The 19,748-nt window shown below is 37.8% G+C and overlaps 2 protein-coding genes across 5 annotated transcripts; both read left to right on the forward strand.

The window, feature by feature from the left end:
• Nucleotides 1-436: 436 nt before the first annotated feature.
• On the forward strand, nt 437-11,812 carry dop (microtubule-associated serine/threonine (MAST) protein kinase dop). Of its 4 annotated transcripts, none has more exons than XM_011299969.1 (14): nt 437-963; nt 2,256-2,466; nt 2,872-2,951; nt 3,145-3,247; nt 3,681-3,762; nt 3,870-4,196; nt 4,458-4,533; nt 5,054-5,284; nt 5,407-7,226; nt 7,529-7,710; nt 7,805-8,355; nt 8,551-8,616; nt 8,997-9,504; nt 9,686-11,812. In XM_011299969.1, exons 2-14 carry the CDS (start codon nt 2,292-2,294, stop codon nt 10,447-10,449), a joined length of 4,965 nt encoding a protein of 1,654 aa, XP_011298271.1. In that variant the 5' UTR covers nt 437-963; nt 2,256-2,291; the 3' UTR covers nt 10,450-11,812. The 4 variants fall into 4 exon arrangements, with proteins under 4 accessions (XP_011298271.1, XP_011298273.1, XP_011298274.1 ...); XM_011299971.1 differs by having other exon boundaries at nt 9,707-11,812; XM_011299972.1 differs by having other exon boundaries at nt 5,407-7,196.
• A 1,836-nt stretch (nt 11,813-13,648) lies between these two features.
• LOC105263645 (prolyl 3-hydroxylase 2) lies at nt 13,649-19,252 on the forward strand. Its single transcript, XM_011299974.1, has 10 exons — nt 13,649-14,105; nt 14,213-14,477; nt 15,478-15,802; nt 15,921-16,046; nt 16,410-16,555; nt 16,650-16,775; nt 17,207-17,437; nt 17,531-17,626; nt 17,724-17,874; nt 17,959-19,252. The coding sequence occupies exons 1-10, from the start codon at nt 13,744-13,746 to the stop codon at nt 18,447-18,449; spliced, it is 2,319 nt and encodes a 772-aa protein (XP_011298276.1). The 5' UTR covers nt 13,649-13,743; the 3' UTR covers nt 18,450-19,252.
• The last annotated feature ends 496 nt before the right edge of the window (nt 19,253-19,748 follow it).

Raw genomic sequence — 19,748 nt, forward strand, 5'->3', positions numbered from 1 at the left:
CGCAAAAAAGTATCAGGAGAGCATGAAAATCTAGGAGGTATTCACTGAAATTGGAAAATTTTTAATTTTCAAAAAATAAAATTTATCCAGTCAATTGGTCCCTCTGACAGCGGGACTTCTACTGAGGCAGTTACCCAGTCCGCTGACGTACAGACACTCCCATTGCGTGTGGCGCCCTCTCTCTCTTGCGGTGCAGTACTACTATGTCGTCACTCCAACCCCTAGAACTCAGCCTCTACTTCAGTCAATCCTCTTTGAGGTTGACCGTTGAGCTTCGCCTGCAACTGTTAAGTACCAACGGTCGATAAAGCAGCCCCATGTTCCGAATATTGTTCACTCTTGACACTTGTTACTTAGGGCTTGCCAAATTAACGATTGAAAAGTAACGAATGACTACTAGCCGCACATCTTTAATTCTTGCAGTGTCTGTGTTGGACTGTGGGTCCGTGCATACTCTCTTTTGAGGCCCATTCGCTGTTGTCCGTCATGAGTCAGAAAAAACCCATGGTCGCAACGGGTTTCGTAATGAATTTTCACTCTCGATAGAAAAAAACCGTAAAAATAGAGAAAACATCCGTGGTTCTGTGCTTTTATCCCGTAAAACTCCCACAAGAATGGATGAAATATCGACGAAACAAGTTCACCGGTTGTGCAGAAAGCATCCACCAAATAAACGAATACGGATGTGATCATATTCAATGATTGTCGTTAGTCGTGAGCATTATTTTTCATGGTTATCACTCTTATATATTATTCGATACTGTGAAAATTTTTTGCATACACCCACAAGTCTTCGGGAGTAAATACTTTTCTCATATACGCTGCACGACAAATTTCGCAATTCTTTTTTTGTCACACAGTCAATGTGGATTAGTTTTTTTGTGTTTATTTCATCGAATCTGTCCGACGGTGAATAAACTCCACGACGATATTCTTTCCCGATTGCCCTCAAGGATTCAAAAGGTAAATTACATGCTTTTGGTTATTATTGTTACTACCGGGAAGTGAGGGGTCTTGATTCCCTCCCCAGAGTGACAGTCCCTGCTTTCGGTGATTTTGTGGTAAGGGCTTGGCTCTCTACTACTTCTGGTTCAAGACAATTATTGACTCACTTTTTCTGACCTTTTCCTTTATTTTTTTTTCATTTACGGGTTGATTGCTATCAATGGTCAATGATGCGGTGCATGAGATTACGCGGTTGTATTGATTTATTTGCTAGTGGAGATGTTTATTATTGAAGATATCGTCAGAGTCGAATCCACGATAATTATTAAATTTACATAATTGCATTGTGGGATTTGTTTACTCTCCAAGGGCCTGAGAATCTTGCGTCATTGATTTGGGGAAAACACGTGAGTGATTCTGGTGTGGTGCTGGAAAAATATAATTTGTGACATGTGTCTTTAGTGAATAGGCAATATTCAAGAATAGAATGTGTCTTCTCGTAGATTTAATTATTTTTGGATGCAATATGGAGCCAGGGGTACTCTCGTGTTGTATTGAGTGCGTGAGATTGTCAAAACATTTGTAGAATATTTGGAAAGTGACTCAGTGGGGGTCATCCGCGGTTGCATTTGTAACAGTTGCCTATCCAAATTTGTATATTGGTCTGTTTCAGGGTTTAACATTTATAACTGTTCGTTTTAATCCTCAACATATAATCAATTGTAATAATTATACATTTTTATGTGCCTTTTTAAATCGTTTCAATTGATTTTGTCATTGCGCAAACTATGAGTATTGTTATATCAAGCAGCGTCTACAATGGGATTATTGTAAAATTCTCGAATCAATCGAGGAAAGTCAATCGCTCATTGAGCTAGATTCGGTAAAGGACAAATTATTACTGACAATCGTTGGCAAATTTCAATAATTGTTAATTGCATAATATTTTAATAGCAAAGTGGTAAACAACATCGTGTGAATCACTTGTTTTTGCAAATTTCAACAATGTTCACTCCAATTCTGTATTCTGTGTACTCTCCCATTTGCCCCAGCATTTGTATATTTTTTCGCTTTACTTATCACCCGTAAAAATAGCTGAACAAATTCGATCAACAATTCTGAAATAGGAAAATACACGAAATTCTCATCTTGAAGTTTAAAAATGCAATCAGCATTAATAACGAGTGCACCAAAATTTTATTGTGTATTAAAATAACAGAGAGAGGCAATGAGGAATGAAGAATAAAAAATAATAAAAATGATCGTCTGATACCGAAGTATTAATCTGTTTAACGTTCTTATTTTTTCAGTATTTCTGTGATATCAAGAAGATAAACGATTGTACGATGGATCTTGGAAGGAATAGGCCGAGCAGGCCACGTCTTCGTTCACATGGCAACTCGGCTCGTGTTCTCGTGTTTGATCAGACTGAAAATGAGGATAACAGTGGCAATACTCATGAAGAAAAGAAGCAGCAATTGCCAGGGAGACTCGACAGCAAAGAGGCACCAGTTCGTGCTGGTGAGACATTGCATACACTCACCAAGATATGTTGATCTATGCAACAATCATTATTTTGCAGTGACGTTACAAACGGCTGGAATGTTAGAATCATGTATCGTTTTTTGTTTCGGTTATTTTTCGAAAATGCATTTAGAAGTCAATTTGCTTGAAATGTTCAAGTTGGAGCCTATTTATGTCCGGGCAAATTAATGGTCCTGGGAAATTTGAATTGCTTACGAATAGTCACTGCTTGATATCTGAATTTTCCGAAAATGTAGTCTAGCTATTTTCTTCTTGCTCAACATTTATTGTTTTTCTTTCCTTAAAAATGTCTGTTCTACAAAATGAAAAGAATTTTTTATTACATCATTTAATTTATTTTTTTTTCATGTTTATTTAATCTAATTATCTTGACATTTACAGGGGGTACCAATGAGTTATCAAACTTGGTGAGAATGAGGAATTCGATTGGAAAATCCGCACCGTCCTTATCTATGCATATGGTAATTAATTTCTACGAATTAACAGTCAATTCCATTCCCATTAGGTTTTATGAAAACAAATAATCACTGAATCATATCTGGATAAAAAATTTCTCTGGATAATTTTGTACCGCAATCTTTATGACCGAGACTAACTGAGTGTTCGAATACCTCAAAAATTCTTGAACTAATTATTTTATAATTATGCCAACAGCGTGAATTCAATATTCCTCGTCGTGCAGCCAAGGCAGCTCAACGCAAATCGTTCATCGCCACAACCTCACCCACATTACCACGATGTCACTCACCATTGTCAGGTAAAACCTCCAACCACTTCCTCCCTTCTTCCCTACTCCATTCAATCAACAATTGACGTACAATTGCACATAACCGATACTCGTAACATGGATACAAAACCCATTTGGAGCCAACAATCAGAGTTTGAAATTTGGCACGTGTATCTAATTATTCGTGTGGAAGTGGCGTGGAGTGATGAAAAATTGCGCAAACAAAGACCTCTCAGTTTGGCAGCTGTCCTTAATCTAATATTATTATCATGTAAGGTTGTGAAAAAAAAATCTCACCTCTTGCAACTCACTTCTGTCAGTATCAAATCCATCAGGGTTAGAGTCCCTCCGAATAATCATTGAATTATTATATTATACATTCAAGTGACCTCGATCGTTTAATTTCCATAATGAAAATGGAGGGGCTAATTACTTAATTACCTAATCAATAATAATTTTCCAGCATTTGTGCCCATCGTAGGAAGTCCACTCGAGAGCCCAAGGATGTCTTCAAGTCCTCACTTTGCTTTTGCTCCAATAAAAAGGTACGCCAGTCATTTTAACCCCCGGTAGTAAATCGACTACCCTATTTGGGATCAATTTACGATTCAGTACAGAAAAAATGATTGATTAACTTGAATTGGGTCGATAGAATCGGAGGTGGAGCATCCGGTACTGCCGATGGAAGACGTTGGTCGGTAGCAAGTCTTCCTTCGAGTGGATATGGCACAACCCCAGGCTCCAGCAATGTCTCCTCCCAGTGCTCGAGCCAAGAGCGGCTGCATCAGTTGCCAAACATTCCGACTAAGGACGAGCTTAGAATACTCTCCTGTCATTTTTCTAAACCTGGCACCCCGTGCTCATCGCATCCGGGCTTCCCAGGCTCTAGTATCTCCAGTATACCTGGCAGTATATCATTTAGTCTTGAGGAAGAAGGTCGGAGGTCACCATTGCATCGACCAAGATCACGGAGTTTAAGGCAAGTACTTATCATTGGTTAATTCAAGTGATTTTTTTTTCGTTTATTCCATATTTCACAGTGTCATACACCTTCTCGCCGTTTACTTTTCCATTCCAATTCACGAGTCATCAATTTTGTTATGAAATTATTTATTTTTATCGTACTGCATTTATATGAATTTAATACTTAATCTTTGGGTTGATAAATGTTTATTGAAGAGTTTGCTATGAATTTCCTTCTTTTCATTCAATTAAAGTACTCTTCACATTCATATTGCAGTAGTCCAAGTCGTTCTCCAGTTCTCGACAATGAAATTGTGATGATGAATACTCTCTACAAAGAACGCTTCCCTAAAGTAAGTACAACGCAATTAATTTCATAAGAACATATCATTCAAAACAAGTTACATAAAAAATTTATAGCACCAGAGCGATCGTCCGCAACTCCTCCCAGTATAATTTCTTAAATTTTAATTATGTAGACTTACCCTCGTGTTTATATTTTGCATGAGACATCAATTATGATTGACCCATTAGAGGGTCAAATATTGCTCTCGACTTGCGAGTAATATACTACAAACTGGCGCAATGCCAATTCAAGTGACAAATGTGTTGATTCATTCAAAAATAACGGAATCAGGAACAAGAGTGGCTTTTACTCTACTACGAGACGCGTATTCTCTTATTCCAAACACGAGGTCATAAGTCTGACCCAAATTCCACTGGTTCCGCAAACTCACCGTGAATAATGTCTGTGATCTCAGAATATTTCTCTCCCTTGACAAAAATCATTGACACGTAATTTATCATTTTATGATTGTTCTTTCGAAATCACCTTAACACGTCCTTGGGTGTTTTTCTACCTCTTTCCACCAGGCAACTCAGCAGATGGAGGAGCGTCTGACAAATTTCATAAACGAAAACAAAGATATTGATGAGTACGAGGTTCTCTCCCACCTCGTGGGTGATTGTTTACCAATAGTCCGATTTGTGCATCATCAAATTATTGAAATGGCTCGTGATTGTCTGCAAAAATCACAAGAAAAATTGATAGCATCGCGGTATTTCTACGAGATGACTGAGAGCCTTGAGCATTTGTTGATGGAGGTGAGTATTATTTACGTCAACTGATGATTGATATTTCAAAAAAAAAAAAAATCGCAAAATAAGAAGTGAGTGGCGATTATCTAAAACAATAAACAATTAAGTAACATTTACCTTGTGTCTAGACGAAGGACAAGTCCCTGGAGGCAGCTACTCAGTTGACGGGTCTAATAAAAAAATTGTTACTGATAATTTCACGGCCTGCTCGTCTCCTCGAGTGCCTTGAGTTCGATCCAGAGGAGTTTTACCATCTCCTGGAGCAGGCAGAGGGCCAGGCGAAAATCAACAATGGGTTGAAAGCTGACATTCCCCAGTACATCATTAGTAAACTCTCCCTCAATCGAGACCCCATATCAGACCTCCAAGAAGATCTGAATAAACTGGAGGACTCAGCGAGCTCAGCCTCGAAAAACGTGCAGATGTCCTCGAGTCCTAATAAGGAAGACGACGGAAAATGCCAAAAGGTGCCCTGCGAGAGTGATTACGAAGTGCTTAAGCTCGTCAGTAATGGGGCCTACGGCGCAGTGTACTTGGTCAAAGAGAAAAGCACTCGTCAGCGTTTTGCCATGAAGAAAATCAACAAGAACAATCTCATGCTGAGAAATCAGGTGGATCAGGTGTTTGCAGAACGTGATATCATGAGTTTCACAGACAATCCTTTCGTTGTCTCTATGTACTGCAGCTTCGAGACGAAGAAGCATCTGTGTCTCGTGATGGAGTATGTGGAAGGTGGTGATTGTGCCAGTCTACTGAAAAACATTGGCCCCCTTCCTCCGGATATGGCGAGGTTCTACTTCGCTGAGACTGTCCTTGCTGTTGAATACCTCCACAGCTATGGGATCGTCCACAGAGATCTCAAGCCAGACAATCTCTTGATCACTGCATTGGGACACATCAAACTCACTGACTTCGGTCTCAGCAAAATGGGTTTAATGTCCCTGGCTACGAATTTATATGAGGGTTACATTGATCGTGACACTCGTCAGTTCTCAGATAAGCAGGTGTTTGGCACACCTGAGTACATCGCCCCAGAGGTAATTCTAAGGCAAGGATATGGAAAGCCTGTGGACTGGTGGTCCATGGGAATAATACTTTACGAATTCCTGATCGGTTGTGTACCATTTTTCGGAGACACTCCCGAGGAGTTGTTTGCGCACACTGTTAACGATGATATTGAGTGGCCCGATGAAGAGGACTGGCCCGTCCAACTCGAGGCAAAGGACATAATCACTGCTCTTCTCCAGCAGAGTGCCAGGGAACGACTGGGAACTGGTGGGGCTCACGAAGTCAAAGAGCACCTTTATTTCTATGGAGTCAACTGGAATACTCTTTTGAGGCAGAAGGCTGAATTTGTTCCTCAGCTGACGCACGACGAGGACACTAGTTATTTTGACACGAGAATGGACAGATATAATCATGATCTTGGGGAGGACACTGATGACACTGATGACTCACCACTGTTTGGAAGTTTCTCGTCTTATTCACCGCAGTCGAGAAAAATTTCCCAAACAAGGCCACCTAATTTGATGCAGGATAGTGAGCTAGATTCCTCGAAAAAGCAATTATTCAAGAGTGATAATGACAGAAGTGTCTCACAGTTATCACCAAACTCATCGAATTCATTTTCACCACCTCTCAGGGCTCTTGAGAAAGACGGGCAGGAGAAGAACCGAGCTTTATTCACAAGCAAAAATATATCGCATAATGATACACTTGATAAGAGTGGATCAGATGTGTCTTCTAATAGTCCCGGCTCTATGATGAGTGGAGAATCCAAGGGAACTATCAAAAATTCTGGGGGCACTGTGGGAGTCATTGGGATGAGCACCCCTGAATCATCCCAGACGGAATCCGATGATATTAGTCCGCAGATACAGAGGAAACGGCATGTTCATGCACGTGACAAGCTGCCCAGGTTCAGTATTTCCATTGATGGTGATCACACGTGAGTCATACGCCGGTGCTGGCATTCATGATTTTTTTTTATTTGTTATTTTTTTCATTCAGTCGTATTCGCTGCCTATGTTCCATTCAACTCATTTTTATTTGGCTTCTCGTTGATCTAGTTTTTTAATCTTTGTTTCATGATTTCGAACACAGTACTTCAGCTTTGCATTATCACCACATGACACTGTTCATTCACGAATAAAATAATTGTCGATTAGGAAGTGAAAAATATAACTTTCTTCTATGGGTCATAAAAAATTGTCAAAATATTAATATTAATTTGTCGAAATAATGTTACAGATTGGATTTGGGAACTGCAAATAGAGAAATATCTGACGATAAACACAATTCCAGCACGGATTCCTATGAGTCTTTAAATGCAACACCACTACCACTTTACGTTAAACAGAAGGCTCGTTCAGTCATAAAATCAGCATCGACAAGTGGACTTTCGCTGGTTATACCAACAAATGAATTCTCCTGTTAGTATTCATAACACGGTTAAATGCATGGCCAGTGAGTCATGACTTTGACTTTTCCTTTATAATTTGTTTTGTACTGAATGAATTTTTCCAGTCGATCCGTCGATGTGCCAATCGATAGAATCACCAGGGGGCTCATCGACCGCCTCTTCAAGGGATACATCGCCATGTCGTGAGTTGAGTCCACTGGTTACGAGCCTAAAGCCACCGACTATCATCCGAAGGGGACCCAATGGCTTCGGTTTCACGGTTCATACAATTAGGGTTTATTATGGGGACAGTGATTTTTATACAATGCATCACTTAGTAATGGCGGTGGATCAATCGAGTCCTGCGTTCGAGGCTGGTCTCAGGCCAGGTGATTTGATAACTCACATAAATGGCGAGCCAGTCCAAGGTCTTTATCACACCCAGGTACTTCAATTGATGCTGAGTGGTGGTGATCATGTCACTATTCGTAGTACACCCCTCGAAAATACAAGTATCAAGACTGGTGGTCGTAAGCGAGAGCTTGCACAAAGTAGAATGGCCAAACGAACATTGCACAGACAGAGAAAGCAGAAACGGGATCATTCAGATAAGAAGAGAAAAACATCACTGTTCAGGAGAATTAGTTCAAAACGGGCGAGTGTAGAAATGCAGCAAGTAAGCAGTTATAACTCAAATTAATATATCATCAAGTCAATTATCTCACATAAAGCACCGTTCAATCACACTTTTAGACAACTCAAAATTTTGTGTATCACATTTATACTTTTCTAATGATTATCGAGGATAGCTGATAATCTGAAGTCATTTTATTTATTTATTCTTTAAATCACCAATTTGTGTTTCTTACAGCCATTAAGTATCAGTTGTCCATTGTCAGCACCCATTCTACCCAGCGACAGCAAACCTCCACTTATGGTATGAGTTATCCATTTTTTTTTGTTCATTTATTACTTGGACATTCAGTACTCAACTAAAAAGACGGTTTGCGCTGAACATATACTTACTTAATTGGTTAATTTCGTTAATTTTTAGAGAGTTCTAGGGGGAAATTCTTGAAACTCCGGAAATCTGTTCTTAGCGAGATGATTACACAATTAAGCAAGTGTTATTTCTTGTCGTGAACCGTTTAAGCATTAAATTCCGAGATATTTCTCACAAATTCACCTATCAGCTATATCCTCTTGCCATCTTTTACATCTACGTCACTGAATTCATTTAATCACTGAAGCATTCATACAAAATCACTGCTGAAAAAAAAACAAGATTATGACCCTAACAAAATTGAATGAATTTAGATGGCAGCAGGAATTTGTTCTCCGTCCATGGTAACACCGAGTCGTTCGTTCCAATCGTTTACTCGGTCATTACCACCACAACAGGAATCCTCACCGTATTATGCAAGTTGTGTTGCAAAATCAGTGTGTACTCCGTCCCCACCGACGGCAAACCGTCCTACAGCAGATTCTTATCACTCCGCTGGAACCTCCAGCCCGTGTTCAAGTCCAAGCTCATCGTCCCCTGGTTCAAGTACTTCAGTTGGTAACATAAGTAATCTCTCGAATCAGTCGCACTATCAGCGGCCAAGTACTCTTCACGGTCTCAAGCACAAATTGCATACAACCGCCAAGAACATACACTCGCCTAATCGTAGAAAATCAGTGGGTCATATTCCATTATCACCGTTGGCGAGAACTCCAAGTCCTTCACCTATTCCAGCCAGCCCCACTAGGAGTCCAAGTCCTTTGGCTTTTCCCACAGGACATCAACCGGGCAGCTCTAACACCACGCAGTCATACAGCCCAGGTAAAACTGAAAACATTTCACTGAAATAGTATTGAGGTGTATCATAATTCTCTTAAATGAGCAACCCATTTTACTTTGTGTAAATATTGCGAAAATAGGGAGAGTAAATGCAATTGATTCATTTGTATTCGAACAACACTAGTACAAGATTTTTCTTTTAATTAAAATTTCTCCTTCACAGGAGTATCTTTATCTACTCCAGCGAGTCAAAAGAAAACGTATGGTCGTCCAAAATCCGCCGAACCTGGTTCACCTCTTCTCCGTCGTGCCCTGAGTCCCGATCGGTTGCATCCCCGCTCCGCTGAAAATAAAACTTCGATTTCACCCCTGGCGAACAGCGTCGTCCGAGTAACACCGCGTGTCACAATCGCCCAAACATCTCATCCTGAGTCAGCCGAGGATACTCCACCGGAAACAGCATCCAAAGATCCTCACGAACCCAAAACAGACGGCAAAAAAACAGCAGAGCAAAAGCCAACCGAATACTCAAAGCTGTCTCACGGTATTTCAATAACTATTCCAAGTGTGGGCCTCTCCAATTCTTGTGGCCCCACTCAACTCCCCCGAATCGCCGAGGAGAAGGACTCCCCTACAGGAGCAAGAGGCGAAGACTGCCCCAAGGAAACCGATAAAACTCTTTCCTCCCCTCTCGATAAATACGAAGAAGCTAAAGACAGATCTACACCGGAGACCAGTGGCTCCTCAGACTCCACAACAACAGTGATTCCTGTCTCGAACAAATCATCCCTGAAAGTCACAGCTCGTCCAGAACCGGAGGGACAGTCCTCAAAAGTTGACTCAAAATTGGGTACAAAGGGTAAAATAATGGATCAAAGCCCGGAGACTCGAAAGATCCTTAAGCGTTACAAAGTCGACAGCCCAGACACTCCATCATTCTCCAAAGTTGAGAGATCTACATCACTTGATGATAAAAAGAATAAATAGTGTTTACAGCGTATCGTCGTTGTCTCGCGCTTCTTCAACGCTCGGAAGAAAAAATCATTGCCCTCTGATACCCCAAGGAATTAAGTTGAAGCTTCTCCAGCAGCTCATCTCTTTCTCTATCGCCCCCCCCCCTTCCTCTCTCCCCCCCCATCACCAATGTATTTATTTTTTTAGGACAAGCAATACAGCTCGTCGATTGAACAGGTTGAAGGAAATGTAAATAATCATTGACATGAATGAAAATCCCCGATGAAATTAAACAGAAACTGCATTCCAAAAGACCAATTGGAGTTCACGAGCACATTGTCTATTTTCTCTCGATTTTTTAAAAACTGCAATCACTGTATATACGTTATATGATTACGACTGAATGAAGCATCATCGTTGGCAGTATTTTTGTCGATCTCATTACCTTGTTTTTTTCAACTTCATTTTTCCATCGTGTCTTTTCCATTTATGTTACTGATGGTTGGCGAAATTTTGGAATTTTTTTTTGGCAGTATCATAGAGTTTCCATGATCGAGGACAGTTATTAGCCAAGAATGCAGTTTTTTATTGATACTAGTTGTACATCTATTTATTTGACTCATGAATACGGAGAAAATGAGTTGATTTGTTAGGCTGCAATTTTAATACAGCATGTGTCTCCCGATTCTAATGGAATTGAAGTCTCTTCCCGACTTTTTTGTTTGTTTTTTTTTTTAATTATTATTAAGGGGGAGAGAGTTTTTGTAAATTATTTTGAAGGAATAATGAGCTCATGGTTAGACGTACCAATGGTCACTGCTTGATGATTCGCTTGCAAATTGACTCATTAGTGACGACTTGATGATTGTTCATCGCTATTAGATGCTAAGAGGATTACGATAAAAACGTTCAATCGGAAAAAAGTTGAATTTTTTAATTAATTGGTCTTATTGCTCACTGTCGGTGTAAGCTTTCGATCGATGGCTTCAGAATTAATCGAGTAATGCACACATCGAATATTTTGTGAAGAGATGATTGTCAAACGACTGCTGATAATCATCTTTTAGTGGTTTTAACTTTAGATGTTGATGATTATGGAATTATTTGTAGTGATACTGCATAAGTTGGTATTTTTTTCATTTCCAACTCGTGATACTTGATGTAGATTGTTTGAGTTTGGGAATTCCTCGCAGAGTTCAGGTGCGAATCACAAATTATATTAATATGTGAAGAATATTTAGCAAGATAAGCACTAGCGTAATACGAGTATTTTTTTTTTTTGAGAATGACAGAAAATAATTCAAGATTTATGAATGTATTTTCGTAGATATTTCCATTAATTATGGAGTTATCTCAGAATTTTTGTTGATAATTGAAATCAACAAGAAAAGTGAAATTTTTTTCCACAAATTTCCTCGTTTTTTGAGATAATAACATAATTTTACGAAGAATTTCATATTTTTTTCAATATATTTTGGAATTCTATACAATTGAAATTACAATCGACACATTTACAAACGAAATTCTTTATTGTTGATAAATGTGTGGTGTGCAATTCAAAATATAATGAAAAACATATGAAGGATTTTTTTTTGTAGTATTTCATTATTGTTCATTGTTCGAAAAAAAAAATCATGCGTTGTCGTGGCGTTCATTTGTTGATAATTAATGTTAATGTTGATGTGTAAATTCCTCCAGGGAAAGGACTTCTGTAGGTATGTCCATCAATTAAGAAGTTGTTTCTTCAAAACGCATTTTTTTCATTATTGAAGCGTTTAGTCGTTTTTTTTTAATATGAGATTGTTTTGGAACAGCAATCAAAAGAATTATAAGTACAAGTGAGAAAATAATCAATCGGAGGTAGTGTGAATAATGGAAAATAGTACAGATATTATCTTTATGCGTGGGAATTTCTTCGAAGTAGTTTATCCAAAAAAGTAATGAAAAGGGAATAGATTTTCAGGAATTTTGATTAATAACATTTTTTTTGTTTAGCCGTTTGCAAGTTCTCATGGTTACATATACGTTAACTAGGCTTAGAACAGTAGATAAATATTCACCCGCTTAATATTCATTATTATCACAAGAAAAATCGACTTTTTCCATTTTTTTTTTACAGTACATAGAATTCAAATGATTAATTCACCGGTGAAATGCTAAAACGTCCCGAGTTACTTTTCAAATATGCAGTCTTAGCGATGGTAATGTATTCTGGAAAAAAATGTTGAAACTTTTACATTGGGCATATTTTTAATATCCAAAAAAGTTCCTCAACATTTTTTCCTAAAATTCTTCTCTGTCGAGATAAATGCGTGAATACAAAGAATTTAATTGAAATGTTTCTCGACTCATTATGCTTCATCGTTTCACCAGGGAATTATCCTTTACTGTTATTTCAAATCGTTTATCCTTAGGTTGTGATTTATTCAGTAAAACCTCCATACAGATACAATTACTTTTTTATATATCGTCAAAATTTTTGTTTAGTTCGAAAAAAGAAAAACACATGGATCGATTAATAATCTACCCTTATGTCTCAACTCCATGGTTCGATTTTCTAGAAATTCAAAGCTCTTTAGATGTTTCGAAGTCCTCCCATTAATCTCCTCAGATCAGAGGATTACTGTTCTTAAGATCATTATTTTTCATGTCAATCAATCTATGAAAGTGGGAATTATTTCTCTACCTTTGATATATTTTTTGTGCTAGTTATTATATAGAGAAAAACATAAATATTTTACATTTGTTCAAGAATAATTGAAATTATTAAAACATTAGGGTAATTAAAAAAAAATTTTGTCCTACTTTCTGATTAATTTCCATACAGAAATTACAAGGATGATTACACGGAAATGACGTTTAGTGCGAAGAGATGGATGAGTGGAGAAAATAGTCGGAGGATCATGAGAATGTTCTGGATAATTTGTAATAATTTATGAGTTTCGGTCAGCATTGTTTGAAATAAAAATGTTAAGATGATGTGAAAGAATAGAAAAATGTCTCACAAACTTTGTACGATACTTAAGTCACGCTATAAAAGTAAATGTCTGAATGTTTGATAGAAAAGCCGAGGCAAAAGTGTTAAAATTATTTTCCCAGTGAACTAATTTCAGAAAAAAATTACTTTGTTCGAATTACGGGGAAGTTTTTCCGAAATCAAAATACTACCACGTAGAGTCCCAGAAATATTTGGAGAAAAAGTGTTTTATCGCGACCATATGTGTCCAGTGGTCCCCTCTCGGCCTCTCCTCTCATTCGTCCAGACTTGGGGAGATCAGTTGTATGTACGTCACATTCCGCAGTTAGTCGAGCCCAAGCCGGCTAGCTATGGTGCACGATAAAGTAGGAATAATGCGACGCACAAAACTCCTCCTCTTTCATCTCCTAATATTCTGTTTAATCTCGAAAATCAAATGTGAAGTTTCGGAGAACGAGATCCCCCTGGATGAATCACCTGAGAAAGAGACCGCAGATGCAGCAAGCGAAGAGGTACAACCGGTTGCAGCTAATGTTGGAGATGAAATTGATAATGTAAGGGAAGAAAAAGAGCGCAAAGTAGAGCAAATCGAGAGACTAGTTCCGGATTTTGAAAGTATGACTTTGGAGGAGATTTATAAGACTGCAGTTGACACTTATCTGGATGAACATTGGGAGGAGTGCATCATTGGATTTAATCATTTTCTTCAAAGGTATAATTTTCATGAATAATGTTCTGCCTGAAGAGGCATATCAAACCCCATTCTCAACTATTACATTGAATTTATTATGAGACCTGCAAAACTCCAATGAATTCCAGATATAAATCCTACAAAAATGCTGTAATAAACTGCCGGAGGAAGTGTCGCCATGAAGCATCAGAAGCTCCTCCAATTTTCATCGAAAATGTGGAAGACCTTCACTTTTACGAGAAAAAAATTCGTGAAACCTTGTGTCTTCTGAACTGCAATCAAGATTACCGAGATGCAATGGGTCCACAGTCGCTTAAACGAATTTCCAGAGAAATGGAGAAGGAAATTCTCGGTCTAAAGCCCTATGAATACCTTCACATATGTTATTACCAGGTAATAATCCTCTTGCCATAATTTTCCTAATTGTTCCTAATACAGGGATTTGCGTACGTGACTAAGTCCACCGCGACAAGCAATTGAAACAGCTCACTCGAAACGTGACCACAACAATAAATAAACAAGTAGGCGTGTGCAAATGGTACGTTGATCTTTGACTATTTAAAACGATGATGTGGGTTGACTTTATGGTTTCTCCTAAGAAAAACGATTCCCAGCAGCGAAAAATTCCATTTGCACGACTGTTTATAGGTGTCGTAAAGCTCCGCCAGTGAAATCCGACACTTCTTTTCTTTTTCATTTTTTTGTTTCTAATTTAGCCGAACTCGTGCAGATTGTTCTCATGTTTTCTGGGTATATTGTGAGAATATTTCCGTCCTAGTTTCTGTTTCCATTTCCATATGTAACATCTGGTTTTTAAGAAATATTTGAAGAATCAGTTTTTCTAGTACATCATTTTAAAAGAACAGACGATATCAGATGTGAAACTTTTCCAGTTTCATTCCATTTCAGAGATATCAATGTAAGACAGTCCAAAATTCAAATGAATCATCTTGTTTTTCGACTTCTCTACGGAATTATTTGACAATACTATCTTCTGCCGATGTGATAGTCAGTTTAAAACGTTTGACCCACACAAAACTCGTGCACTATCACTGAATGGCCTTGACATGCGGCTCTCGATCAGTCGATGGCCGTCCCACGTTTGCCGGAAACTGGTTCCGGCAATATTGGATATCAGCCACCAACTACTGTTAAATTCAGTAATCCAAAATAATAGATTACAAAAAAAAAACCTGTTGGCATAGAATGGTTGACAGAAGAAGAGTGACATTGAGACATTTGAGCGCATGGGAAATGCTGAGGTTTTGTCATATATGATACTCAGAATGCAAGTGTCTTCTCCCATATCAGACATAAACTTGCATCATCATAAATTTGTCATGTTTCCGGAAGTCCCTCATGCGGACTTACTCTAATTCTTTTTGGTTTTCAGAGAAATCGATTTCAAGAAGCTGCTAATGCTCTTTTCACGTATATGACTGTTCATCCAAAGCACGAGATGAACTCCAAGAATTTGCGATACTACCTGACTCTCAAGGAAGTCGATGAGAGTAAAGTGAAGAATTTGGAAATGTCTCCATTTCTCGAATATTATATGAAAGGTGTTGATGCTTATGAAGAGGAATTGTATGATGAGGCTGCAGAGAATTTCGAGAAATCCTTGAAGTTGTATATGAAGTCTGAAGATGAGTGCAGATTGTACTGCGAGGGCTCTTTTGAACAAGGATGGCATCCAGAGTTCACTTCTTCAATAGCAAGTGAGTTCTATCTGGAGTGAGAAGAAAAATCGTTAACTTTTCAATTTTTTTTTACTTTCAAATTAAATGTCTTCTATTTATTAAACGTCTCATTGATGCCGTTGATTCATTTTTCTAGATCATTTCACGTATTGCCTGAAGTGCAAACGACTGTGTTCCCAATTATTAAACAACTTCAACGGTGACTATCAAAGGGAACTTCTACCAAGTCATTACAACTACTTACAATTTGCCTATTACAAATGTAAGTACTGCCTAATTCAAGGACAAATACCTCAATCCTTGATCTTCTCTCATCGCAGTTCATCTTGTTTAATCCAGTGACCTCATTATCATTCATTATTACTATAACCGACCGTTATTAGCAGTTATTTTTCCCCGGAAATACATCTCGTTCTGAAAATTGCTGGTGAATTTTTTGATTTTCTCAGAGACTCGATTCATGAATAAATAATAGTCATAAAATATAAGACGAAAAGTATTTGAGAAGATGATTATGTGTGCGCACAATCTTCAGTTGAGAAAACTCTACTTGACAAGTTTATGGCAAATTTACGAGTTAGCTGAAGTCACTAACAATTTTTGTCAATGAATTTTATGGCTCTAGTGGGCGAGATCAAAAGCACTTGTCAGGCTGTGGAAAGTTACCTGCTCTTCTATCCTGCTGATGAAACAATGCTGAATAATAAAGAATACTACAAAAAATTACCAAAAGTGGAAGACCAACAGGATGAATATTTTATCGCACGTCCGGTACAGATCTCTCAATGCATTGAATAATCTCTCCTGATTATTAATTCGTCGTTTTTTTAAATTTCATTCCTTTATTTTATTCTTCTTTTTTCAGGAGGCTGTTGATTATGTGAAACGCCAAGAGTACGAGTTGCGAATACTCAGATATATCGCTGATGAATTTACAATTATTGATGCTAGAATATCTGACGCAAAGAAATCCAATGCTTATAATGAAAAGGTAATTTGAGAGTTGGAGAATTTAATAGTCCTCATGGGATAAATATTCTTCATGATCCGCTAATTTGTGAATTATCAATCCCGTAGACACATAGAAAATCAGGAAATTGTCTTTATACATTTTTTTATACTTGTATTTTGTATATTACTATGAATAAATAAACGGCGAAGCAAAATGAATATTTCAATGTAAATATTTGAATGGAGTGATCTCAACATCTGTTGCGATGGCGCAGCTGCAGCTGCAGTTTATTTTTTCGGTCCAAAAAAAAAAATATCTGATAAGTGCGGAGATGCGAGCGTCATAGAGAATGTGGGTGGCAAGTGTACGACGCGATTCAAATAAATTACTATTTATTGATAATTATTATTCATAATCATTGTTTTTTCAATTGAAACACAGAACATTTAATAGGATTTTTTAAATTTAAGGCCAAGGGACGACAACCATTTGGAGGAGAGATATCCATGAATGAATCTAGAGTTGGAAACGTCAAGAGTTCAAAGATGGGAATTACGGATTCTTGGCGGCAATCACAAACTGAATTATTTCAAGGAATAAATGTTATTGCCGAAGAGGGGGAACTTAAAGGACGAATGAGGTACCTTGCTGAAGGCTTCTTGACAGAAACCCAGTGCAAATCTCTGATTCAATTGGCAGACGTATGAACAAATAGTCTGATAAATTTTGATTACAATTTTTTAAAATGACTGAAAATATTATTATAGTGAATATATTCGTATGTTTGATAATAGAAAGCAGCTGTTGAAGGTGATGGATATGCCCATAATACGAGTCCTCACTCAAAATTTGAGAAATTCGAAGGCCTCACATTAGGAAGAGCCGCTTTGGTAATGAAGATTGCGTAGAATTATTTCCACCCATTTTTAATTAAAATTTATGCGAAAAAGATAAGGAGATCTTCATTGATGTAATCATCATTTTCAGATGGTCTACTTTGGACTTCTCGAGCCGGTCCATCTAGATCTTTTCCTCAAAGCCACCGAACTCGCTCGTATACACGTTGAAAAACACTTCAATCTTCCTCAAACACTCTACTTTACATACACTCATTTGGTCTGTCGATCCGCTCTTCCCGGTAATTATTTGGTCCACCTACCTTAAATATCGCATCGATCTATCAAAGATTGAAATATATCCTTCAATCCAATAATTTTTTTAGGAATATTCTCCGATGGATCGACGTTCAGTCACGAAATTCATGCAGACAATTGCTTAGCAATAGAAAAAGGAGTTTGTCTCCACCAGAAGCCGGCATTTACCTGGAGGAATTATTCAGCCATTGTCTATCTCAACGATGATTTCGAGGGTGGGGAATTTGTTTTTTCCTCTGATCCTAAAGCCAAAACGATCGAGAGTAGTGTCAAACCAAAGTGTGGGCGAATGGTAGCGTTTTCTGCTGATGGGACCAATCTCCATGGAGTTCGAGGGATTAAAAAGGGAAAGAGATGTGCCTTAGCGCTCTGGTTTACCCTGGATGAGAGATACATCGAGAGTGAGAGGAGATTGGCTTATGTAATCTTGAACAGAGTGGATTTAAAAGGTCCTGTCAACGTCCACAGGAATTTTTCCATTCCTGAGAACTACGAGAGAATACTCCGAGAAAAATTCCGGGAAGATGGTGTTCTCAAATTGCTGCTGTCGTTATCCTAGGGATATACTAGATTCCTTCTGACAAAACAAAAAATATCAGTATTTACTCAGTTGTGAACATTCTTTTTTTAATTATTCAGTGCTTACTTAGTGCTTGGTGTCCGTTATTACTACAGAAACCCGCGAGTGCTGGACACTCGAGAAAAATGTAAGGCTGGTACGCAAAAAGGTTCTTTAAACGCTTACTTACCGATCGATAAACGCTGTGTCAATTTTTAATGAAAAAACAAGACAATTAAAAAAAAACGTATTTGAATGGTCGTATTTGGTGAATAGGGTGCATTATTTTATATAAAATATCCTGATTTTTTATTAGCACAAATACCGCATGCCAAGATCGGATTCCCGTATTTACATAACTGACCTAGGGTGTAACATGAGTTCATATGTTTGTTCACTTCTTTCTAGTTCTTTCAAAATATCCTTGTGATTTTATACAGCATTAATTTTAGTTTACAAATCGTTTTCGAACTTCTTGCTTAGCATTTGACTTCACTATACGCCAACGGGATACGAAAAAGATTTAACTTTAACAGAGAGAAAGAGAAATAATGCGGTATTCACTTGGAGAAAAATCGTTTCGGAACATTGGAAAAGCGATTGTTCCTCACGATCTAATAATACAATTGGTCAAATAACAAGACAATTCCAGTTAAAAATTTGCGTCAACATCAATCATAAAAATTCATTGACCAGATAAATCAAACTCTCACCTTAAATTCTGCCATTTGAAAAATCAAATATTGTTTTTCAACAGAGTAAATGAAGATTGACAAACAACTGAACAGAAAAAGCCAATTCCATATCAGCCTTTTCATTCAAAGTTAATTATTCTGGTCGATTATAATTATCAATTGTCATTTATCTAAATATTCTTTTTGATATAATTTTATTGCGATTATTTACATCCGCGTCCATATTGGATCACTTTAACATCCGCGGTTAAATTGTTTTTATGAAGTTTGTGTCCTCCCCTTGCGTTTATAATACAAATTACTGTTTCATAAAAACCTATAGATCGACAACTTAAAGTAAACTTATTAATAATTCAATGAAGTATCAAATTAATTGGAATGAGTTGAGTTTTCGCTAATTTAGAGTGCAATTTCGATTTATCTCAAACAAATTCATCATAGACTTCTCTTCGTTACGCTCTGCCCGTTGTTTTTCTGCAGATATGTAATTGATGAGTAAATTCAAGTAGATGAGCTCACAGAGGTCGAGGGGCATGGCTCGGGAAAATATCATGCGTTCCACACATTTATGAGTAGCTGTTCCTGAACTTGGCACCTGAATATA

This window comes from Fopius arisanus, unplaced genomic scaffold, assembly GCF_000806365.1.
Source record: "Fopius arisanus strain USDA-PBARC FA_bdor unplaced genomic scaffold, ASM80636v1 scaffold00016, whole genome shotgun sequence".
Lineage (NCBI taxonomy): Eukaryota > Metazoa > Arthropoda > Insecta > Hymenoptera > Braconidae > Fopius > Fopius arisanus.

Excerpts from the sequence above, each read along its gene's own strand:
- dop (XM_011299969.1), top strand. The coding sequence starts at position 2,292 with ATGGATCTTGGAAGGAATAGGCCGAGCAGGCCACGTCTTCGTTCACAT. Across the intron at positions 3,763-3,869 it reads GCTTTTGCTCCAATAAAAAG|AATCGGAGGTGGAGCATCCG; the intron begins GTACGCCAGTCA and ends TTGGGTCGATAG. Across the intron at positions 8,356-8,550 it reads CGAGTGTAGAAATGCAGCAA|CCATTAAGTATCAGTTGTCC; the intron begins GTAAGCAGTTAT and ends TGTTTCTTACAG.
- LOC105263645 (XM_011299974.1), top strand. The coding sequence starts at position 13,744 with ATGGTGCACGATAAAGTAGGAATAATGCGACGCACAAAACTCCTCCTC. Across the intron at positions 14,106-14,212 it reads TTTAATCATTTTCTTCAAAG|ATATAAATCCTACAAAAATG; the intron begins GTATAATTTTCA and ends AATGAATTCCAG. Across the intron at positions 14,478-15,477 it reads TTCACATATGTTATTACCAG|AGAAATCGATTTCAAGAAGC; the intron begins GTAATAATCCTC and ends TTTGGTTTTCAG.